The sequence below is a fragment of the Podarcis raffonei genome, chromosome 3, assembly GCF_027172205.1.
Source record: "Podarcis raffonei isolate rPodRaf1 chromosome 3, rPodRaf1.pri, whole genome shotgun sequence".
NCBI lineage: Eukaryota > Metazoa > Chordata > Lepidosauria > Squamata > Lacertidae > Podarcis > Podarcis raffonei.
In genome coordinates, this window is record NC_070604.1 from 67,352,370 (window position 1) to 67,376,933 (window position 24,564).

Consider the following 24,564-nt stretch of genomic DNA (forward strand, 5'->3'; position numbering starts at 1 on the left):
CAAGCTTTTCTAAAAAACATACCCTGCTCCTATATAAGTTCCACAGTTTTATACAAAATTGTTTTGAACAGAATTGTATTTGCAGCTTAAGAACATTCAGATTCACATCGGCATTTGTCAAGGCAATTACCTGCAGTCAAGGTTATATGTACAAGAATGAATGCAAATATAGCCTGCTATCCAGTGCTAATTAGAATAGACCCATTTAAATAATCAAACATGAGTAAGTTCATTCATTTCAGTGGGTTTACTATGAGTATGACTTGGTTGGATATCACCATAGTAACCAAATAGCAACTGTCCAGAAAAAGCTGCCACGACCTGCTCCTATGGAATTAGCAGTGGCGGTATTTGCAGAAAAATCAAGTAAAGGTTTTCACCTTGGATTGAATACAGTCATGGATTTGAGCTAGCAGAAAGCACTGTCGTTTGCATTGTTATGGAAATCTTCCAGATATTCTGCAACCCTCCCTGAATGATATCCTGTGCTGTTGTTGGTCTCCCAACACCCATGAACCACTTTTTAAGGGCTAGAAGCAGGTAGGGACCCTGAGAGGTGGGTTAGGGTGAGAGTGAGCTTCCTAAGTGAATGGGGATTTGAACCCTGGGTCTCTGAGGCCCCAGTTCAACACTCTACTTACACATTGGCTGTATAGAGATATAACTCTCACATAACTAATCTCACATAAAGGCCATAAAATGGATTCTTTTGCAGTTCAGGACCCTGAAATCTGTACCATGGCACGTGGCACAAAGTAGCTGTATAAAAACTGAACATTTGCTTTTTTTATAGTTATGCAGATACTGTGATGATTGAAGTTCCTCCAACATATGCTGCCTGCCTGGCCTACATTGCTATAAACCTACACTATAAGGCACCCCCATGGCACTCACACTATTAGTGTCATGTGTGAAAGTTCCCAATGTGAACTGCAGTAAAGTTTTCGCATGGATTAATAGCGTTTGGGTACAGTCCAGTTTCAAACCCTTGTTTTGGCTTTAGGGGCTTTGCAGGCAGTGCTAAGTTAAGGGCACTAGGGAGGAGAGCTACGAACGTGATATAGCGGCAAGCGGGGAGAGAAAGAACCGCGGGGGTCTGAGAGGCCCGCCTGTGGCGCCAAGTGGGGAAGTTCACTCGGGGAGAAGGAGTTCGAGCTCTGCACTCTGTACATGCGCTTGTTTCCGGGCTCCTCCGGGATGTCGGCGCCAGAAGGCCGCCTCTAGGGGTCGCTGGTGCGGCGAATAAAGGCCGCCTCTCGGGAACAAGAGAGCGAGAGAGGGAGGTGGGCGGGCTGAGGAGAAGGCGAGGAAGGTGGCGGCGGGGCTGAGGCCGAGAGACGCAAACAACTTTTTCGCAGCGAGTTGCAGGCACCGGCCCGTCGTGCATGAACTGTAACCTGACACTGGAGCGAAGAGAAAGGGAGCGAAGCAGCGGAGGAGGAGGAGAAGGAGAAGAAGAAGAAGCGGAGAAGAGGAAGCCCCGCCAAGGAGCCTCCGAGGGGGATGGTGGTTGCCGCCTCCGGCTCCTCCAGCCGCTCCTAGGGGCGTCCGGCACCCGGGCGAAGCCGGCAATGGGCAGGAGGGAAGCCGCCTGAGCCTCCGGCGAACTTTCCCCCACCTTCACGCCGGGCAGTCGGAGCGGAGCAGGCGGATGGAGGATGCGCTCTGCCCGGCGGGCTGTCTGAGCAGGAGGCGGCGGCGAAGGAAGCGACGGGGGCGCCGACGACGACGATGAAGAAGCTGCTGCTTGCGCCACCGCTGCCTCTGCCTCTGCCGCCGCCGCGCTACAGCGCGGGTTTCCCGGAGCCCCGTCCTCATGTGGCCCCGCCGCCCGCCGCGGGGGCTCCCGGGCAGGGAGCGGGCTGGCGGCGGCGGAGGCCCCTCTCGCTGCTGCCCTTCCTCTCCCTGCGCGACTACGGCTTCTGCATGGCCGCCTTGCTGCTCTTCTGCCTGGGCTCCCTCTTCTACCAGCTCAACGGGGGCGCCCCTCGCTTTCTGCTGGACCTGAGGCACTATCTGGGTAAGGAGGGCGCAGGGGAGGGAGGGGGGCTGCTGCTGCTGCCCGAGGAAGGAAGAGGACTCCGGATAAAGGGGGGTGGGGGTGAAGAGCAAACCGGTAGCGCCCCGTGGGCTTGTGTGGCGAGTTGTGAAGCGAGCCGTCTTCCTTAAAGGGTAGAGAGGTCTGGCTTCTCCCCACCCTTGCTGGACGGTGTGTGTGCTATAGTTCTCCAAAGTTGGTACTGCTGTCTGCTGTCAGGAGACATCTAACCAACTTCTTAATTGGCGTCTTTACCATTCTGCCTAGTGAAAGGGTCTAAGTTCTACTGGTAAGGGATGGAGGGGCGTTTGTTCCCAACACAGAGACATGCAAGAGCAAGTGGCATGTTTTTCCTCACTAGGGAAGCGTTGCCGCCTTATCGAGTAGCTGTGCGCCTGCCGCGGTCGGTTGCGTTGGTAAATGGTCGCATTTGAATCGAAATGTTTGAAACTTTTGCAGCTGGGAAGAGTGGCTTGGAGTATTTCGGTTGCATGCCCCTTCGTCCCTCTCGTATTCCATTAGACCGTATGAAGGAGGAAGTGGGGGTCCTTTTTATTATAGCTGCTGCTGCAAATAGTACAGAAAATGATGCTTTTGGTCAAGGCATTGAAGGGGCACTTGCTTTGCAGTTATATAGTCCGGTAGTGTCAAGTCCAGGGATGAGGAACCCCTGGCCCCCCAGCTGTCGGACTCCAACCCTCATCATAACATGGCCAGCAGTCAAACTAGGGAGTGGGGTGGGGGGAGTAAGTGGTGCTTCAGGTTAAGAACAGTTTCAGGTTAAGAACGGACCTCCCGAGGTACCACTGTACTCCAGACATTCACTGCAGATGCCTGCCTAGCCTTTTAATTCAAGGCATCAAGTTCCATTGTCTCCTTAGGCATGTTCCACTGACAAAATGCTCTTCTAGGACAAAATACTTCCTCCAGCAGTAGGTATAAAAGTTCTCCCCATCTGCCCCCCCCCATAGTCTTTTAAATGCTTGAAAATTGACAATGGTTATCCCCCCACCCCCAGCCTAAATGAACCCATTTATTTAGCAGGAGCAGCTGGCATGCTTGTTCATTTGCACTCTTCTTATCTTCCATGTGGGGACTTTCTATTTGAGTGTTGGAGGAACTGCCTGCATGTGTGTTGGAGAAAGAAGGAGGAGGAGGAGGGTGTCCTTAAGGTCACCCTTGGCCTGACCACAAAATAAATCATTGTGGTTCACAGCCAGTCCCAGTGGTAAAATAAATGTGAGCTGTGGACTGACAGTTAAAATTAAGAGACTGCTGGCAATTCAAATGACAGTATTGCTGGATTAAGTTGGCTACAATGAATATTAAAAAAAAGAATTTTACAAGAGCACAGTGAAAGGTGGTGAGCACAACATATTACAATTGGGCTGAACTGGCTATAGCAGGACAGCAGCTACATTGCTGCTTCATTTCTTCTCCAACATGAGCTCTCATATATTTATTCAGGAATATTTTGCACATAGCAGCTTCCTGGGATTTTACTTATGTGTAAACAAGCCTTCTGTATGCTACTTAACTTATTACATTTGTTTCCCACATTTTCTTTAATGGGTCATACATGGTTTCCCCTATTCTCCATTTTACCGTCACAAAAACCCTGTGAGGTAGGCTACTTGTGAGAGATGGGCCCAAGCTCACCCACCTAGCTTCATGGCCAAGTGGGGATTTGATCTCTGGTCATCCGAGTTCTAGTTCAACATTCTAACTGCTAACACCACACTGGTGCTTTTTAACTGTATCACTGGCACGTGCATTGAGAAGATGCAGACACATCACAGTTTATATGGTTCTTTCTTTCTGAAATTTATTTTAGAAAATCTCTGCATTTTAAATAGTCCTTCAAAACCTTACATGCCCAGCTTTCAACTGCTCACTTCCTTTCTCTTTGCCATGCTTTCTCTTGCATTTTGTTGTTGGGCTTCCTTGCAAATCTTGTGTCTACCACCCTGCATTGTAATGGGTAGCACAATCCTAACCCTCAAACTGCTCTGCTGGAGGAAGTTGGAATGTGGTTGCAGTTTCTGAAGGTGGGGGGAAGGTGGTGTGTCCACTGAAAGCATAGGTGGAACCTACCAGTGGTGGTATTGTCATTGGCGGTAGCCAGTGTAAGTCCTCAAAATGGGTTGTTTCAGGCAGTGGCGTAGCGTGGGGGGTGCCAGGGGTGCCGGCCGCACCGGGCGCAACATCTGGGGGGGCGCGAGTCCAGAGGGAAGGGACAAGTTCCTTCCTCCGCCGGGCTCCCCGTCGCCACCGCCAGCCTTGCGCCCTAGCGCGCGCGCCGCCCCCCGCCGCCGCTGCGGCTGTGCTCCACTCACTGCTCGCAGGAGGAGCAGCCGCTGCAGCAGCGCCGACGCCGCCACCGACGCCTGGCCGGGCGCGGGCAGCCTCCGCACCCCGATGCCGACGCCGACGCCATCCCCTCGGCCCAGCCACAGGTGGCGGCTGCTTCTGCCGACTGGGAGGGAGGAGAGCTCCGAGGGGCCTCGACGCGCCCTGCGCTCCCCAAAACCCTCCGAGAGGAAGCCGGCGGGCGGGCGAGGGTCTCCCGGCGGAAGGGGGCGCCGCTGGCTCCGGCTCTCAGCGCAAGTCTCAGCCGCGGGGCGGGGGGGGCGAGGACAGAGCTCGGCTGGAAGCCCCCGGACCCGGCTGGGAGGAGGAGAGGCGCTCGCCTCCACCTACAGCCCAAGGAGAGGAGGGGGCGGGGAGGCGCCCGAGGGGAGGGGGCTTCGGCTGCCTCGGCCCGGGGGCTCCGCAAATAATAAATTTAATAAATTCCTGCTGAGCCTTTGGGGGGGGTCCTTGGCTCCTTCGCTCGCCCCCAGCCCCAGTGGCATAGCGTGGGGGGGTGCAGGGGGGCCGGCCGCACCGGCCACAACATCTGGGGGGGCGCTCGTACTCGAGTGCTAAAATCCACGGGTTAGGGGGCGCAAATTACTTGCCTTGCCCCGGGTGCTGACAACCCACGCTACGCCACTGGTTTCAGGGAGCAGAAGGGGGGTAGCTGGGCTGGCCAAGGGTCTGCTGGAACATAATCCTGTTATTTGCAAGGGTGTGGAGCGTGATCCAGGCTTCTCTGCTGTTCCAGCCCAATGTTGGTGCAGCAAATTTTGGAGGCAATTTTACTGCCCTCCCCCTACTTTCTGCCTTGACCCGCACAAGTGGCAGGGCTACAGTTGCAATTGTGGCTCTGCTATTCTGTTCATTAACTATGGCTGGGAGGTAGGATTGCTCTGAGTTAATATAGACACCATTGTGTCTTCACAGTATATATAACACACCCCACTATCTTCTATCTTCATTTCGAATTCCGGTAGCCTCTGTTTCACTTGCAGCTCCATTTACTGATAGTTGTTTTGTATGTGCCCATGTTGTAGTACCTATTTCTGAATTACTTTATTCTCAATAGGGTTGTTTCGGATTTGGTGGATGCATTGTCAGGACCAGTTATCACATCTTTGTGCCTGTAATAGTTTTTCTGCTAAGACATTTTTTCAATAAGCTCTGTCCCTCCCCTCCTTCAGCAATGGAAATAACATGTATTTTATTTTATTGAAAGTATTTATGAATTGCCTTTCTGCTCCCAAGGTGATCTAACAGTAATTAAAAATGACAATCTAGGTAAACACCAACTAAAATGATTAAAGCTTCTCTTTATTTGTTGCCCCGAATTGTGACTTTTGGTAGTTTCCAAATCACTGTGCCTCCTGAATGCATTTAACACTGAAGACTTTATTGAAGGAATGTGAATCTCTCTAAAGTATGTGGCTGGGAAAACCACAGGGGGTTGCAGGGACTGAACTTCTAGTTTCCTGAAGCAGAAATAAGTGATACCCAATCAAAACAGTGCAATCCAGACTTCTGGCTTGAAGACTGCAAGCAAAAGAGTTGGGAGCAGGGCAGGGGGGAAGAAGGGATTATGAAATACTTGGAAGTAAAAATGTGCTTTGGGTTTTCTTCTGGTTTTGTGCAATGAAACTGCAACATACTGTGCTAATTGGTAATAAGAAGCAAGAAAACAGAATGGTGATCAGTTAAAATCAGGAAATGGGAATTGGCATTGAAATAAGATGTATTGTGTAATGTCAGTCTGAAACATGTTGGTTCCAAAACTATTTTAAAAGCTGCATAGTAGAAGCATAACATTTTGTTGCACAGGTGAAAACAATATATCAGTGATGCAAGCTGTAGAAATTCAAATTTATAGAATTGTAGAGTTGGAAGGGAACCTGAGTGTCATCTAGTTAAGTATGTCTCTCCCCCCCCTCCATTTTTAGCTGACATGCAGACAGTTGGAGCTTAGGATGCAAGTTATAAACACTAACAAACAAACTTAAATTTGAATTGAGCCTAGCTAATTTAGGCCATAAATTGGTTGCTGGATGTGGTCAAAAATTTAATTCTGGTAACCAGTGGGGAAACCTCACAGGAGTAATGAAAGGCAAACAGCAGAGCAGGCTGTGTCTTTTGTGAGGTGTGTACATGTCCATGAATGCTGCAGGTTGGAAGAGAGAGGCTGCAACATATACATCTTATTCCCTGCAAAATCTTCACTTTGCTTCTGCAGAGAGAGTGCCTCATTGGCTGCCAGGCCCAAATTGTCCTTGGTATGAAAATTATTAAATCTCAATCTGAAAGGGGCTGCTTGTTTCCAGCTTCCTACAAGTGACCTCTGTGGAGGGCCATGAGGCCATAATTATTTAAGGCCCAACAAGATGTGCATCATGTACATGCATCGGTTCATACATACCAGCATTTGGTGCTTTACTCTTTGCTCCTTGTATAAATCACATGGTTCCTACATCTATGAAACCCTATGTGAAGTGTCTGTTTTTTGGGATGGTATGTACATTTTTGTTCTCTCACTGCCTTCCTGAGTTTGCAGAGATGTGTATTGTTCATCTGAGGTCATACTTGGAACGAACATCAGTCAAGTTGTAGTATGCATCAGTCCTCTATAGATTTCTCTGTACTATTATTTTGGTAAAGAAAAAAAAACTTTGATTCAGTCTGTTACTATAGGTCCTTTCACCTGCCTTAAATAGAGCAGTAAGAGTTTGCTGAATAAAAAATATGCATATTCAAATCACAGATACAGAAGAAAAAGTGCATTCTTGCCCCCAGTCACCTACAGGATTTCATATTCTTGCCTGAAGGTAAGGGTTTGTCCCTCACTTATGTGTTACTTAAAAGAGAGACATATATTAAACGTCCACAGTACTCTCGAAAGCAGGCTTTAGCACATAGATGATCTGAAAACTACAAGGACTGATTTTCTGTTAGTTGCACAGTGTAAGAACAGTGTCTTCTGTTTGTTTGTTTTTAACCACAGTGGTACCTCGGGTTACAGACGCTTCAGGTTACAGACTCCGCTAACCCAGAAATAGTACCTCGGGTTTAAAACTTTGCTTCAGGATGAGAACAGAAATTGTGCAGCAGCAGCGGTGGGAGGCCCCATTAGCTAAAGTGGTACCTCAGGTTAAGAACAGTTTCAAGTTAAGAATGGACCTCCAGAACGACTTAAGTTCTTAACCAGAGGTACCACTGCATCTTGATCCTTATTGGACTCCTCCTCCTCCTCCTTCTTCTTCTTCTTCTTCATGGAAATTCATTGTGTGGAAACTGATGGTTGAAGTTAGTTATACCTGTAAGGAAATCTCTTCCCATCACTTTTTGTAGATGCATTTTTATCCTGTACAGTTGCTAGAGAAGAAAATTTAAGACACTAGGAAGCTAGAGGCTTTAAAACTCCAGCTTTAAATGTGAGTAATACATTACAATCAGTTGCTCCAATCAAGGTGTCATTGAGAAATAAGTTTACAACCTCTTCAGAAAGATATCTAGGGTGAGAAGAGCTGCAGCAAATTTTCACTGCCCAAAGCATGTTGTTGTTTTCTGCTTTTTCTGTGCTGAACCTCTTTTCGGGTTGATTAATTTCTCTGTATATCTGGGGGAATTCTAGGCTTACATTTCAAAGCATTATTTATTGGAGGTGTCAGATATATATAAAAGTGACTAAAACCACTTGTGCTGTACAACAAACTCTGCCTCTGAGCTTCCAGTTCAATCAGCCTTAAGAATGCACCCCACTTAGTCCACATATATTTGCATGCCAAAAGATACTGTAAGTGAGTAGTTGTGCACACATAATCTGCAGGAAGTAATTACGCAATAGAAACATCTGTTCAGAAGCAGATAGTGACTGTAGATTTTAGACTAAAGAAGTGTTTGGGGAGGGAGGGAATGCCTAGCTCTTTATGTGCCTGCCTTCTGTTTCACTGCTTGACATCCCCCCTCCCAAGTGTACAAACCACACATTTGAAATCACTTATGACTGCTGATGGAATTGGCCAGGAAAAGCATTGGGTCTGAAAAGAGTCATTTCTCTGATCTAAATTCTCCCTTCCCCAAATGGCTTTTCTTTTTTAATGTGTTGTGGTACTGTTGTCATATAATGTGTAGGAAGCTCTTTGGTTTTCTTGGCACTTCAATTTCTCTAAGTACGGAGTAGTAAAGATGTGCATCCAACCTGCAGTACACCAAAACTGCTTTCTCCAGTGTATGCCTTTTTATGCTCCTCCCGGTGACATTAGAATTTTTATATGTAAAGTTATTTTGGTTGTATTTTGCTCAGCTGTGCCTCTTTAAGCAAGAAGAGATGTAATTACCTTATAAACAGCGTGGCACTCCAGACACCTTTACATTTATATGGCATGATTTTCTCTGCCACCTTGGGCAGTGAGTTTCTGTGTTAGCTACATTCCTCTCCTGCTGTACCTTTTATTTCTCCTGTAACCCGTTTCACTATTTTCCCCATTTTACTCAGGTTTTTGCTTTCCTATCACTTCCTTTGTCTGGCTGCTTGCTCTTGTCACCTACTGCCCCCACCCCCACCGTTATCTATTGCATGGGCTGGAGTGTAGAAGAGGTGCCCTGGTGGGTTATCAGGCTCACACAATTGTTTATATTTCTTTTTAAAACCTATGGAACATAAGGGGGGAAATGGAATAGCTATAGAAGATTTAAATTTAAAGCAGCTTGGGAAGTAGTGCCAAATGTTACCAGGCAACATCATTATATAAATAATACTTTGAACATAAGAGTCCTGCTGGATCAGACCAAAAAGCTCATCTTGTGTCGCATCCTGTTCCAGATGCTTATGGGAATCCCACAAGCAGAATATAAATGCAACAGTCATTTCCCACTAGTGATTCCCAGCAAATGGTATACAGAGGCATGCTGCATTCAAAGAGTAGATATTGATTGCCTTTTAAAGTTATCCAAGTTGGTGGCCACCCTTCCATCCTGTGGGAGCAGATGCCATAGTTTTAGCCATGTGTTACATGAATACGTGCTTTCTCTCGTCTGTCGTTCATTTTTGGGTCTGTATCGTCTGTATTGTATACAGTGGTACCTCGGGTTAAGTACTTAATTCGTTCCGGAGGTCTGTTCTTAACCTGAAGCACCACTTTAGCTAATGGGTCTCCCGCTGCCACGCCACCAGAGCACGATTTCTGTTCTCATCCTGAAGCAAAGTTCTTAACCCGAGGTACTATTTCTGGGTTAGCGGAGTTTGTAACCTGAAGCGTCTGTAACCTGAAGCGTGTGCAACCCGAGGTACCACTGTACTGCATTATTTGTCATTTTGCTAAACTAGAAAGCTCCAGCTTTTACCCATGGGGGTTTTCTTTAGCCTCTTGGTTGTTTTGGGTGCTCTTTTTGGAACATACAGTATCCTTTAATGAGGTGAGGTGACTAGAACTGTACACAGTATCTAAGTGTGGTCGCACCATATGACATTATACAGAATGGCATTATATTGGCAGCTTTCATTTAAATCCCTTTCTTAATGAGTGCTAACATGGAATTTCCCTTTTTCATAGTTGTTGCACACTGGGACATCTTCATTGATATATCCGTATCCACTATGACCCCAAGATTTCTGTACAGTCACTGCCACTTCAGACCTCATTAGTATATAAGTAGCATTATGATTTTTGTCCCAATGTGCATCACTTTACACTTACTTACACTGAATTACACTGGCCATTTTACTACCCATTCACCCAATTTAGAAATATCATTTTGGAACTTTTCATAATCCATTTTTGTTTTAACCTCCCTGAACAATTTGGTGTAGACACCAAACTTGGCTTCCTCACTTTTCATGCCTAATTATTTTTATTGTGTGTGGTGCTATTGGCCTGGTTCAGACATACTGGGAAATGATGGTTTCCAAGTATATAAATGAGCCTACATATATAAGCCTTTTGCTTGCATGCTTTTTCACTCCACACATCTCATCACAGGAGAGGAGGAGATAACAAGCCAAGGTCTGTCACTGTTGTTTCCTTCTTTTTCCTCAAATCATAGTTCAGACAAATCAGTTTACAGAGTTTGGGTGTCAGAGGACTTACTGGTTTATGAATTAGTGGGAAACCATGGTTATTGAATGAATCCTGAATTTTCAAAGTGATTCACATTTTAAAATTTTATTTATTCAAAATACTTTAAAGCTGTTCTACAGGAAAATGTCCAGGGCAACTTAGATGCACATGCACACTGCTCACTGCCATGTTTTGCTGTGATGGTGTTTACATATATAATGGACTGGGGGCAGCAGATAATGGGTTTAGTTTACCCTAATAATGCTCATCACTTTCCAGTTTTTCAATTCATCCAATGAATTTTGGAAAAGGTTCGGTTCTGTGCAAATGTAAATTTACCATTCAGTATTTTGCTCAGATGCTTTAGGGACAATGTACATGACAGATAGAGACCAGTTCATTCTCTAAGTTTTCACATTTTAATAGATATTGCCTTAGTTGTCAGTCATTCAGATGTTTTTTGTGGTCAACCAGCCAAGAAAAACAAAATGAAGAGTGTAAAATACAAAATCATAGCCTCCATAAAACTAATTATTAAAGATGACTAACATCAAACCATCTCAAAAGTATAAGACACAAAACCATTTGGATATTTTGGTGCCTGCTCAGTAATAAATTTGTGAGTTCCCCTTGTAGTAATTTAAAAAATATAGTAGTTTAGTGATTTAAACAGCAAAAAAACCAAACATAAGCACTAGAAAAGATAGTAGTTTATTTTAAAAATTATTTTCATATTGAAATCCCTGAGAGAATTGTAACCTTGATTAAAGTTTTGGCTGCCTGTGGTTTATACTATGAATTTGGGATGAATCTTGGCATGTTTCTATTTGCACAAGATAATCCAGAAATGTATCATCTATCTTAAAATTCCATGTAAAATGAAAAGTGTTAGGACTGATTGATTTGAGTATAGCCTGAATGGAAATGAAGTATGTTTAGATAAGTTATTAGGTGTTCCTGTCCTGGCACAGATCTCAAGTTGGCAGAACATGTGCCTTAGAATGCAAGGCTTGCAGTATTAATGTCCTGTTGAATTTACTTAATGGTAGAATAGCATGCTATGCCAAATATATGGGTGGGTTTCCCTGTGTTATTCCTGGCTGATTGATCAGAATGATTGGAATACATTTCTCTTCCCTCTTGAGTGTTGTACAGGGGTTATTATTTTAACTGAAAATGAAAGGTACAGTCTTTCTGCCCTCCCAATATAAAGCCTGCCCCCTAACATAAATCTTGTTTCAGGTTTTTAATTTTACTTAGGGTCTGCTCTGTTTTTCCAGTTTTGCTTTCCTTCATTGACTTCAGATATTAAATGTTTTTTAAAGGTCACCAGCGGTTTTACTTCTGCAGAACTGATGCTCCTTACCCCACATGCCTTCTTTCTAATCTTTACCACACCTACAACGTCAGATATTCTCCAGAAAGACAGTTTCTGACTCTGATTCAGCTTGTGAAGTTGACCCACATATTGGTCCCTATTCTCTTCCTTATGCTGTATACTGTGATTCTGCAGAGTGCCAAAAATGGTATTGTCAGAGGCGGACTTAGGGTTTGTTGAAACAGAGGTACAGGCTTGGGGGCACATGTGCATCACCCCAGAAATCTGTCTCCAGTTGTGAGTTTAGACAAGAACTGGGAGCTGAGCAGTAGGAGAAATGGTCAGGTGATATGAAGGTAGACCAATCAAAGAGCACAACAATGAGAATTCACCACCAAAATGGCACTCGTAGTATGGCAAGATGCAATGTCGGACAAGAAATGGAGACGGCTAGGGGGTGGGCCTGCGGCTGTCAATCAGCCAGGCACAAAGCAGGCAGCCACAGATCAGCATCCATCGTTTTCTCTCCTCCTCTTGCTCACCTGTTACCAAGTTGAATCCCTCCCTCCTTTTCCACAAAGCAGTCTATATATAAATGAAATACATGTTGAGTATAATAATTAGGTTTCTTTATGTAGCATGATATCATAAAAACAGTGTCAACATTTGAATTGCTCTTTCCCTTTTTCTGTTATTGTAAATCAATCCAGGACTCCTCTGAATGTGTGAAGTGATATGTAAATATAATAAATTAACTTTTCACACCTGCCATAGTATTTAATTAGTTAATTGTTCTGTTAAAAATTAACTTGCTTATAGCAAATGACACAGCTTCTCCATCAGATGAGAGAGTAGGAGCTGTTTAGTGTCATAACATCTGAGTAGCAAGAACATGTAATATTTGGAATAGGCATGAGGATAATTGAAGTGAAAATGATTATAAAATGAGATGAAACACTGCTATGCAGTCTTCATGTCTTTACTTGACACCACATTGCAAAGTGAAAACCACAATGTCCAGTTACTGGAAGTCCAGAGTTTCCGCTTTATACACACCTTTCAGTCTTACCAGGCAGTCCAGAAATGTTTGTTTCTTGCTCTATCTCCTCTCTTTTTTGTAATATTCAAAGTGGAACTTTGCCATATCACCTTTCTGAAGTGTTCAAGGCTTGTGAGGGCAGGAATGATTTCTGCATCTTAGTTTGCTTCCAAATGACTTGTTTACCAAGCATTTTTGGCCAATTTGTTTGCATGAATTTGAGGGTAGGTTCATTATCACTCATTCTGGCTTGTCTGCAGGGAGCTAGGGCAATGTTGCATTAAGTAGATGATGTTATGAACCTTAGCAGCTCAGGACTATAATACCTGAAGGACCACTTCTCCCCATATGAACCAACGTGGACTCTTTGATCATTACTTGAGGCCCTTCTTTGGGTGTCCCCTCCATGAGAGGTCTGGAGGGTTGCAGCATGGGAACTGCGGTTATGTGATTCATTTGCACCGAAAATTAGCAATAGTCCAGAAGCTAACTGGTGTAGGGTGGTATGAAAATGCTTTTCAAAAGTTACACAGAAGTGCAGAGAACAATTGGTGAAAGTGACTCACCCTCTCTGCGTTATGCCAGCCAGTAGGAGAAGCAAGCACTCACAGATAGGGCAGTGTTCTTTGAACATAGCTGTGTATCATCAGAGGCTTACATGTCTTATTAATGTGCACAAGAACTTCAGCAACTAACAGGCAGTGAGCTAATGCATCACTGTTAAAGACTCTCCTCATGTGCCATGATAGTCTTCTTTCCATTCTTCCAGTGCCTCTCTTTCTTTCTTCCCCAGAGAAGACTGGATTGAAGAAAGAAACCAAAGTGCAGGAGCTAGAGAAAGAAGTTTTCTTAGTCTAATACATCTGGCCCCAGCCTGGTTTTACATTTGCCACTAGGGATGGACAAATGTGAACTACTGGCAAAATATTTCATCCATGCTTGTTGCTAATCTTGGATTACAAACATAATACAATGGGCATTTTGGCAAAATATATTATTCAACTTCATAACTGGGAGTTTGTTTCCATGGAAGAAGTGTTAAAAGAACCCTAACTGAAGCCTAACAGTTTTGTTTTTGAAAGTAGATACTAATTCCTCTGAAAATTATGGTTGGCATCACAAACCAAAATTTATGGTCTGTATTTTCAAAGAAAGTGCCAGTATGACAGTCTTAGTAGTTCCGTTTGGCTCTTGCTCAGGGAAGCGCTCCAAATTAGTTCTGCAGATAAAAAATAACATGTGTTCCTTCCCCTTTTCTCTTAACATCTCTGCTTTAACTTCAGAAACGAAACAAAATCTAAGCCCTTGTGTGCTTGATCTCATAGGCATGTGACCTTTAACGCTGTTCCAGACAGACCTGTGGTTATAGCATAGTTCTTTTTATTCCATACAAATATTTCTGTTCTTTACGCGGGTGAAGGCGGAGAGCTGCCACCATTTTTAACTTGGCAGGAGGATGCACTTAGTCTGTTAGTCACTAAAGGGGTTTCCCAGCTGCCCTTAATTCCCAGCAAACAGTAATGTTATAGAAAGTTAAATACTCCTGGGATTACTATCTCTTGATTAGAAGTGGACATCCAGAAAATCTCTGCTTCTGCTTAAAATGTTTGTCCTTTCCAGTTGGGATAATAAGCTTGGGAATTTGACAGGCATAAACTAATGGGGAAGGTCCATAACTCAATGCTATACCACACATTTAGCATGTGGATGGTCTCAGGTTCAACTCCTATTGAAAGGTTCAAGTGTCAGGTGATAGAGAAGACTTCTGCCTGAGAACCCTGTAGACTGGAGTCAAAAACAATGGCTTAGGACAGTGAGTCTCAATTTTTTTCTCTGGGCCACACTTTCATAATTAAAAAAATGCTGAATATTTTTATTCATAAGAAATACATTGGAAAACAAACAGGAACAAATCCTAGCAGTGCTTGATTTATAACATAGAACACAACTACTTTATAATATGATAATGGGGCATGTGGAAAGTATGAAACAACGCAGCTACGTTGCCCGCAGATTGAGCGGACAAGACACATAATGGGTCCAATGGTCCCTCTACATCTTGTAGAGGGAAATGAGGGGCAGATGGGGCTTGTCAACCAGGGATGAGACCATCTATGAGAATGAAACTCTTATCCTCACCCTCCACTGCCTTACAGCTATACTCATTTGTGAGAGAGGTTTTGGGAGTAAACCCTGAGGAAAAATCTGTACCCGCTGCCTTGCGAGACCTCTTCTGGAGACGAAAAGGCTAGGGAGTAAACCCCACACAAATCTGGAGTGGAGTCCTGAAGATGGTTGGATGGCATCTTGTACTGCAGCCAAGCTGGTGCCAAACGTATTGCTCCACTTTCCTTTGGGACCACATCAGCGAGGCCGGGGGGTGGTGGTATTGTCATCTGGGCAACCCAGGACCTCCATACACACTGTCCAGGCTTGCAGCATCCCAGGAAGGTCACTTTGGTGCTAAATTCAGCAAAAAAAATTGCAAGAGGCAGCAGGTATGAGGTCTCTGCTACCACAGCAGGCACTGTGGTTCTCCATCAGTCGGACTTCACCTCCTCGAGCTTCACTTCATTGTCTCTTGAGACAGATGGATGCCAACAACTATATTCATTCAGGGATTGACCACAAAGCATACTGTATAACAATGAGCAACCTCATAAAGTAGTTTTAAGGCTCCTGATTTTGTTCCAGGGTGTCTGAAACGAAAATAATTCTCATCTCTAGTCTTAATTTAGTCCCAGTTAAATTTGATTTTGGCAAGGTGCTTGTTATAACTAATAATTTATTTTTCTTAATAAGATGTTAATGCAGCCTTCACTTTTCTAATTCTGATATGTTAGCTTCCTACTGAGACAGCAAGTAAGTCTTTTCTTTATTTTTCACCCGAATTAACCCGAAATATGTATTTGGCAGTTTTCCCCTAAAACCATTGGCTATACGTTTCATTATTTTAATACTTATCCAGCTTTGTCTTGGGTTTATTTTCCCTGGAATTTAGGCTTGTTGTATTGTACAAGACCTTCTAAACTGCAGTCCCTGAGGATAGTTTGACCTTTATAGTTTGCCTACTCCTGTGAACTTATGTTTAAGACACCAGTGTTCTGTTTGAGTCTACAAAATGGAAATCTGAAAAATGGAATTAAATTTGTCAGAAGAAAGTCTTCCTCTAACTGTTCATTTTACTGCATTAACTTTAATTAAGGATGAGCAGGCTGGGAGAAAGTGGAAGAGTTTTAAATTGGAATAGCAGTAATTTTTAACTGGATTCACCCTTGACAGTTCTATGGTAGTTACAGGAGTCCTGTAGTGAAGGTACTGACAATTGAATAGCACAGATTATGACGAACTATATAAAAGAGTCAGAAGCAGAAATGATGTCTTAGTGCAGATAGTATCTGCGTTAGTAAAACTGTGATTGGATTTGAGATATAGTATATTTTACCAGTTTTATTTTGATGTTTTCCCTTTCATATGTCATGTTATAAGATTGAGATTAGCTATATAGCAGAGGTTTTATATTGGCTATGCACACTTGTTCCTCATAGGGAAAAGTGTGCTTAGCCAATGCAGCAGGGTTTAACCCTACACTTAATAGCTAAAGTTTAGGTGTTCTCATATTTTATTTATTGATAAATGAAATGGGGAAATTATGAAAATCAGTATTTCCATGTTTCACATTTAAGAATGTTCAAAAACAATTTTTAATTTGATCCTCCCCAAGGATATGTACTGGGCTCAGTGTTGATCAGATGATCTGGAGGCAGGAGTGAATGGCTTGTAGATGATATCAAGTAGACAATAGGCGTGTTTAGACTTTCACCTGAACACGGAAACACTCAAAGTGTGGGTGGGGGCAGTGGTGCGCCTGCATGGCCTAAACCTCCTTGTATGTCTTACAGTCATTGTCCCCCCCCCCCACTGACCTTTGCTGCATAGACTGCAGGGGTGTTTCTACTCGCATTCGCTTGAACAGAAGTAGACTCTTCCCCATGACCAGGGACCCTGCTTTAACAAGGTTCTTGATTGCATGCTTTGAAGTGAACACAAATAGAAGTCACTCAAAGCAACATGGGGAAGGTTGAGGACTAAGAAGGATCATGATCAACACAAGGATGTTAGGGGAAGAGCTTATGTGTGCAACCTCTGCCTCTATCCTCACTTTGAGTGTTCTTACGTTTAGGCAAATGCCTTAACAAATTGCAGACAGAACAGCATGTGATTAAATTGGCAAAACAGTACATATTGTAGTAGAAAAACCCTAACTTTTCAGAGGTTGTAAGTTGGCTATTAATCATTGGGGATTGGGGGCCGACAGAGGAAAGTTTAGTAGAAATGTCAACTCAGTGTGCTCTGGCAGTAGCAGAAACGGCAAATTCAGTGTTTTGAGTCAAGGGTAGATGTGGTGGATGGCTGAAAACCATTCTGTGGGCATCATAGTTGAACAACTACTTGAATCCAGGCCTGCTAATATGGGAAAGTGTAAGGCCAGGGACTGTCAGAAAGGGTCACACGTCTTCAAGATAGAGGTCTGTGTGCTCTTAACCATAAAGAGTTGAGAGAGGAGGCTAAGGGATTTTGTGGAAGGGTGGCCAAGGAACTGATGTGCTTGTAACTTTTGAGTTATAAACCTGAGAGTACAAAATCAGAAAGCATTATTTCATCTGACCCCTTTTAAAAATAGTGTAAGTATAATATGGGCATGGCTGATGGGAGCTTTGTGGTAACATTTTTGAAATTTACCAAAGGGAATTCTTTTTAAATTGCTCATTGTTTTAATGAGCATTTAATTTACACCACTTCTGTAAAGCGAGCTTACTTTTCTGTTTCAGAATTGTTTGCAGGTATTATTATTTCTAAATAAGCCCAGTAGAACCCAAAGAGCTGCAAGCAAATATTTTGATATTGCTTAACTCCAATTCTTACAAAAATGCTTGAAAACACAATAAATCTGGTGCTCTTAATTTTTATTTGCTGTCTGTGTGTTGTACCTTTAGGGTATATCCCATTAAGTTTCCAGGCTTATTTCTGCAGCTGCAATAGTTGGAGGATTTTAAACAAAAGCTGACTTTTTCAAGACCCTGCAGGATCCAATTAGAAAGGAATATGATTATGTCTAGATGGCATGACCTTGTGTGATACTATCCTTGCCCTCTTTACTTTTCCAGGATAGAATGCTACAGGCTTGGTTATCTTTTTTCTCTCCCTCCAGTGTAGTTCTAACAGGCTAGGCATTCTCTAATTTGTTTTCATGGTAATGGTGATGTAGATTTATGTGGTGAAACAGATTGCTTTTGCAAGTTGGCTATAATTCAGGCCACTCTACATGCAGTGGGCAATAAACGTGGAAGTTTGAGATTAAAACAACTGGAAACAAGACCAAAATAAGTCTTGCCCCCCCCCCTTTTAATGATAGGTTAATTTAATATAACAATGGCATTACAGGTAACTTGCATCTTACGTGGGGGTTACGTTCCTGGCCATTGCACGTATAAGCAAAATTGTGTAACCACCCCTCCTCTTGAAAACAATTTTAAAAACATGTTAAAAATTGCTGCACACTGGTGAGGGACAAATGTAGCTCTCAGCCTTCTTCTTAGTCTTCTTCCTTCTGTTCTTCGCGGCTGCAGATGATATGAGGACCAGGAGATTTGACCAGTATCCAGCAGTGCTTGGCTGTGGTTCAGATCCAGACATGAGTTGCCTGGGCACATCTGCTGCTGGCGCTGCTGCTGGTTTCTGTGTGAGGAACATGGTAATTGGCAGCTGCTGTTATTTCTTGAGTTCATTAAACATTTAATCTCAGAGTGTGGTCTCAGAGTGCCTGTAATCCCATGGATTATTTTGAGACTGTGTAAAACTCTGCAGTCAGATCATTTGCATGTTTTATGACTTGGAAAAGTTGAAAAAAAATAATAATTCAGGTTCCAGCTTGCTGGCTCATGCTTCCCATCCTCATCCTCACATTTTGAATTTAATCTGACCAGTTCCTCCAGCTCTTCAACAGTCAATACCTGTTGGCCCTCAGTTATCTCTTCCACTTCTTCCTGCATGAGGTCAACAAAGCCCTCCCAATGCTACCACAGTTCCTCATGTTTTATTAGTAAGTCCCATTGTGTTCAGTGGGACTTATTTCCAGGAAGGTGTGCACAGGATTATATCCTCAATCTTTTCTGTCTCGATACTACAGCATATTTCCAAATATTTCTGTTTTTAAAATTGCTTTTATCTGCTGTGTCTCCATTCAATTCGGAAAGATATTTAAAGAACATTTGGCTGCTTTGCAGTTTTGTAAGCGTTAACATTTTAAAAACACACATATACACACACACATACACACTTGTAAAATGGCAAATCAACTTCGATTCTTTTAAATCAGAAACTGTGTCCGTTTTATTGCAGAAACATAACAGTTGCAAGTCTATACTGTATCTGATAATCAAGGTAGTCTGTTTCTCCACTGAGCCAATATTCCACAACATTTGTAGCAATTTTAGGGTCTTATTGAACTAGTTTGCACACAGTGCAGTTTCATATACAATCATGCACACAACTCCCCCCCCCCGAAATTGTATACCTTCTCCCAGATTTTTGTTTGTTTCTATCTGCAATATCGAACTTTTAAAGAAAAACCTTGTGTTACAGCAGGGCCCTTAGCTGCTCAGTGCTGTTTAAATGTTCTGCAACCTTGAGCTGACTCATACAGTACCAAAAAAGTACAGTTTGATTATGGTGGTTTTTCTGGTAATTATGTGCAGGGGCATAAAGCAATTATACTATGGAAGCTATTTTAAAAAGACAAAACCATAACATAACAAGTAAAGTTATTTGAAAATGAAAACAGGACACTGTGTTTTCAGTCAACATACTTTCATACTCTAGCTGGTTCTCGTCTCCATAAAATGACTCAGGTTATGGACTGAAATCAAATAATGCAGCAAGCTTATCTGATAAAACCATTCATGTTTCAAAACAAAAAGAGTTAATAGTAACCTCGCATTAGGTTCTGCCAGCAACTTCATTCGCAGGGCTGTTTTTACACATTCAAATTTTAGAGAGAATACGTTACACATTGCATATTTACTGACATTGTAGCACACATTCATTTCAACTAATGTACCCTGCGAAAACAGGATGCAGGAATCCATGATTAGTTCAGATCCACAGTGCATGTTTGTACTGTGCACCTGAAGCAGTGGGAAGCAAAATGTTATAGTTTTAGTAGGTACATGTCACTGGTCTGTAACATATTGTCAGGGGCTCAGGAGCAGAAGCACAGGGGAGAGAGGAAATGGAGAGCGAAGGGGAGGAATCCGAGGGCAGCGTAGGGGAGTATGACAGTGACCCGAGAGATTCCATGAGCTTCTCCAGCGAATCAGAAGATTCCCAGAAGGGGGCGCCTATGGTGAGGGCAAGGGGGGTCCCAGGGGGGACGCACCAGAAGCAAGGGGCCAGCGGGGACTCCCAAAGCAGCAGCAGGGGATCAGGACCAGCTTCCCCACCAGAGCGTAGTGGGGGGGAAGAGTCACATGTGTCAGGACCAGCGTCTCCTCCAGCGGGGAGAGAAGATGAGTCAGGGCTGACCACGCCCCCATCGGAAAGTGGGGAAACGGAGGGGAGGTCAGTTCCAGCTAGCCTCCCCGAAGGGGGGAGCAGTGACAGCAGCAGTGTAACGGTAAGAAGGAAGGTGGCAGGCTGGGCGCGCGCGCCAAGTTCAAATGTACAGCCGCGTGGGACAGCAGGAAACCCGGATTGGGAACCAGGTCCTAAAGCCCGCCGGAGGGAGGGGGAAGATTCAGGGGACTCAGCGTCAGAAGAGTCTAGGAAGGGCGAGACCCCGACGGACAGGCGGACCCAGAGGAGGAAAGAACAAAGGAAGAGGTGGAGCAAGGCTAGAGTCTTAAACTGGTGTCAGGGGGGAGGAGATTCAGACGGAGCTTCGGCGGTCTAGAGTTTGAGACGTAGGGCTGCGCGCTGCGGCTGTGGAAGTGAAACTGAACTGCAATAAAGACTTTTATACTTAACAACGAAGCGGCGTTGGTCCTTTGTGAGCTGGGACCTAGGGCAGCTCTGACACATATACATGTTGAAATTGTAGCATGTGAAATGGCTCTGATTATCATGCTAATGGAATAGGGTGGAAAGTTCTCTATCATCTTGACAAGCTGCATATGGAGAAAACACAACGTAGTGTTTCGTGGTAAACCATCCCATGAAATCACAGTATTAAAATGTCAAGACGCCTAGGCTTTGGTATGTGGGGCTTCCTCCTTATTTTATGATACATTCTTGGCATACAGTAGTCATGATTCAAAGATAGGGATTGAAATATTCTGTGGTAAAATACATTTAAAAGGCACCATTGATGTTTGTGGCTGTTTCAGCAGCTGTTATATTCTATGAAACTATTGAATTTTTTTATGAGTGAAAGCCACAAATATATATATTTTTTGCATGGGTGTAAGTGGTATAACTTTCCTTTTAAAGTGTGATAGATATAAAACACAACCAATCTGGGGGCTGTATTGGCTGTCTGCTAAAAGGATTTTTTATTTTTTAAAAATGATGAGTTATTTTCCCCTGCAGTGACCTAATTGTCTTTTTTTTAAAAGATATTTATTGAATTTTTCCACCTTTATACATTAAAAAACAAAAAAAACAAAAAACAAAAAAGTTTAAAACACATAAAGTTTACAATCCTTATTTTCAATAACATATTTCCCTGACTTCCCCACACCTCCCCTTCTTATATTCCAATTCAAATTGTTAATTCAACAAGTTCTTATCCCCAATTTTTGACCTTTTTATATTTAATTCATTTTTTAAAAAACCAATTTTAACTTATAAACACCAGTATTTAAACATCAGTGCTCATTCTTAAAACTTTTTTCTAAAGTCGACCCAAGTTCCCTTCCACGAATTCCCCAATTTTCATACTAATAACAAAACAAAATAGGAAAAACAGATTATAATTATGCACCCTTTGGATTCCCAAACCCCACCCCACCCTTTCCCGGTTTCAATCCCCAACAAATGTCCATCAGTCTTAGTCTACTATCAGCCTGCAGACCTCACGTCCGAGGCTCTTAATTCTCTCTCAATTCCTCTCTGCCGGTTTTTTTGGTAGTCCTTAATATTAAACACCAGATCTCAGAGAAGCTCTGTCCCGATAGGGTCCATATTTCTTCCAGCCAGACCTCCATACTTAAAAGTGGAGCCCGAATCTTGTTTCTTACTCCTTTTAAGTCCAAATGTCCCAAAAGCTCCAACTTTCACCTTAATCAAATTTGTAATCCATAGGTCTTCAGATCTCCACATAAGGAGATCTCTCCATTCTTCAATCTTGAATTCAAAACAGATTTTCATCATCCAGTACTTATTTTCCTTTGTAGCCATCATGTCAGGCCTCTGGCTCTCCTTTGTCATCTGCAACATTACATCTCCTCCTTCCTTTTCCTCAGAAACAACATATATCTCTTTCTCCACACTCTCAAATCTTTCAAGTTTCTCTTCTTGTCCAGCTGCATGGACTTCATGAGTCAAGTCCTTATCAAATTCAATGAATTTGTTTACTGTTAAGTCCAGAGTTGCAACATTTGTAGCCAAAACATCAATTTGGCCTTGTAACTTTCCCAAGAGAAGAAACACTCTGTCCAATTTAGCTTGAATTTTTCCTCCTTCAGCCATTCTTGTAATGTCCCAAAATCCCCTCTAGAGGGATTTTGGTTACTTTATCTTCCTTCCAGTTCAAATCCAAAAATCAAGTTAGTTTGTATCAGTTCTTCCTTGTTTTCAACAAAATATAACCAAATTGTAGCAAATATATCCAGCAGAGACAGCAGAAACAAAGTTCTCTTTTTCCTTCTTGACAGCTAATTTGACAGCTGTCAAACTCTTCTATATCTCCTCAACAGGCTCTCTCGCGAATCACTCCCGGGTCCGGGGGTCAGCTCTCAAAATTAGCTCTTATCCTTCAGTGAAATTACTTATACTGCCAAATTGTGAAATTAATGTCTTTTACCCAATAAAGAAGAAGAAATTCTCTCGACCTTAGTTAGCTAGTCCTTGCTTTAGATTATTTATAAGACGGGGAGACGGACTTCCTGTTTGCGCCTTCCCCGATCGTGCCTAATTCAAAAAAAAATTTCCTTTACAAATCCAATTTCCGTATTACTCACGGGTTGTTGCTTTTAGAGTCCAATTGCTCACAAGAAGAAGTCAGCGCTCTCCGACCATGGCATGCGGCTTCACTCCGTAGGAGAAGCAGTCGACTCTCAGCACCGCGCCGCTCACCCCGTCCCCTGTTCCGAAGCCTTTAAAAAGGCTCCTTCGCGGGTCGGGGGGCGCAAATGGTGCCCGCCGAGAGTGACCTAATTGTCTTTTTATCATATTTTGATGTAATCCATTATGTATCTGATCTTAGTTTTGTCACCTGTCAAAATAGCATAGGCTTAAACTCTGTTTTCTGTGTACTATAGCAGCTATTAAAGTAGACCAATGTTTCTAACATGCATGAGAGGATTAGGAGCCTGTTTAATGAAAATAACTCACAGGTGGTCTCCTTCTTTCTGCAAAAATTCCTTGTGGTGCCAAAATACACACACATAGTGTTTGATTGAAAAAGGAAAATGTTTTTTGACTACACCTTCCTAAAGTGGCATGAAGGCAAGGTGTAGACCTACATAATAAGGCAAAGCTGCAATATTTTCACTGTGTGTTGACTTGGGCGGGGGAAAGGAATGGAAACCACTTCTATAAATAGTGTTTTAAATGTTTGCTTGTTATGATTTGTTCATAAGTTGTTGCTTTGTAACAGCATTTAAGTGTTTGTGTTCATACGACTGGCTGATCAGTTAAATATGCATTGAGATAGCTACTTCATATTTTAAGTTTTGTAGTTTAGTTTTGTAGTAATTTATATGCTACTTGATTGTAGAGAAACCGCTAAGCAGTTTAACAAGAAATATTAAAATTATTCTTAAAAGCCATTAAAATTAATTGAAAATACTTAGAGATGATTAATGTTAACAGCAAAATAATAACAATACTAAAACACATCAGCATCTGCATGTCTGGATAGGCTTGTCTAAACAAAAGCAAGATGTTGAGAAGAGTACGGTGAAGGTACAGCCTGATGTAAATGGGCAGAGAGTTCTGAAGTATAGGTCCTGCCATGCTACAAGTTCAGTTTCTGACAACTGCATGCCACACTGTATTGTGTGGCATCTTTAATAGTGCCAGTTCTGTAGATTGAAAAGGTTGAGTGGGAAAAATGATCCCACAAGTAAACTGGTCCCAAGCTGTTCCTAGTTTGATTCAGTGCTTTGTCACAGCAAATTATTTTATTGGTAGTCTTTGATCATCAAATGATCAAGGTTTCAGGGAGGGGCATTTCTTGATATCTCACTTTTAAAGATCTACACACTCTACTCTCAGTTTGTGCACCTTTGCTGTCATGACCTGGCCTTAGAAAAACTACTGTTCTGTCGGCCTCAGTCCCCTGGCTCTGAGAGGTCTAATAGATGGAAGGATTCCTGCTACTCCAGTCTTTCCCAACCCAGCAGAGCAGCTTAGCAATAGGTACAGGGCACTGCAGGGGGAAGGAGTAATTGGTGACTATCATCTCCTACACTATTCAAACAGAAGCCAATTTCTGCATTCTTATGTGAAGGATAGGTATGACATGGTCTTGTTTTAACAGGTACTAAAGCTGCCTTGTTAAAGTAAAAGCAAGGCACTGGTAACAACTTTTTTGCTGTAGAGA

At 43.0% G+C, this 24,564-nt stretch overlaps 1 protein-coding gene across 3 annotated transcripts in view; it reads left to right on the forward strand.

The window, feature by feature from the left end:
• The first annotated feature begins 1,096 nt into the window (after positions 1-1,096).
• Positions 1,097-24,564, forward strand: part of UST (uronyl 2-sulfotransferase) — a 157,723-nt gene continuing 134,255 nt past the window's right edge. Inside the window, exon 1 of one of the 3 annotated variants that reach the window (XM_053382141.1) lies at positions 1,097-2,020. In XM_053382141.1, coding sequence (XP_053238116.1) covers positions 1,732-2,020 — 289 coding nt within the window. In that variant the 5' untranslated portion in view covers positions 1,097-1,731. The remainder of the gene's footprint in view (positions 2,021-24,564) is intronic. The other 2 variants (XM_053382142.1, XM_053382140.1) reach the window with 2 other exon arrangements.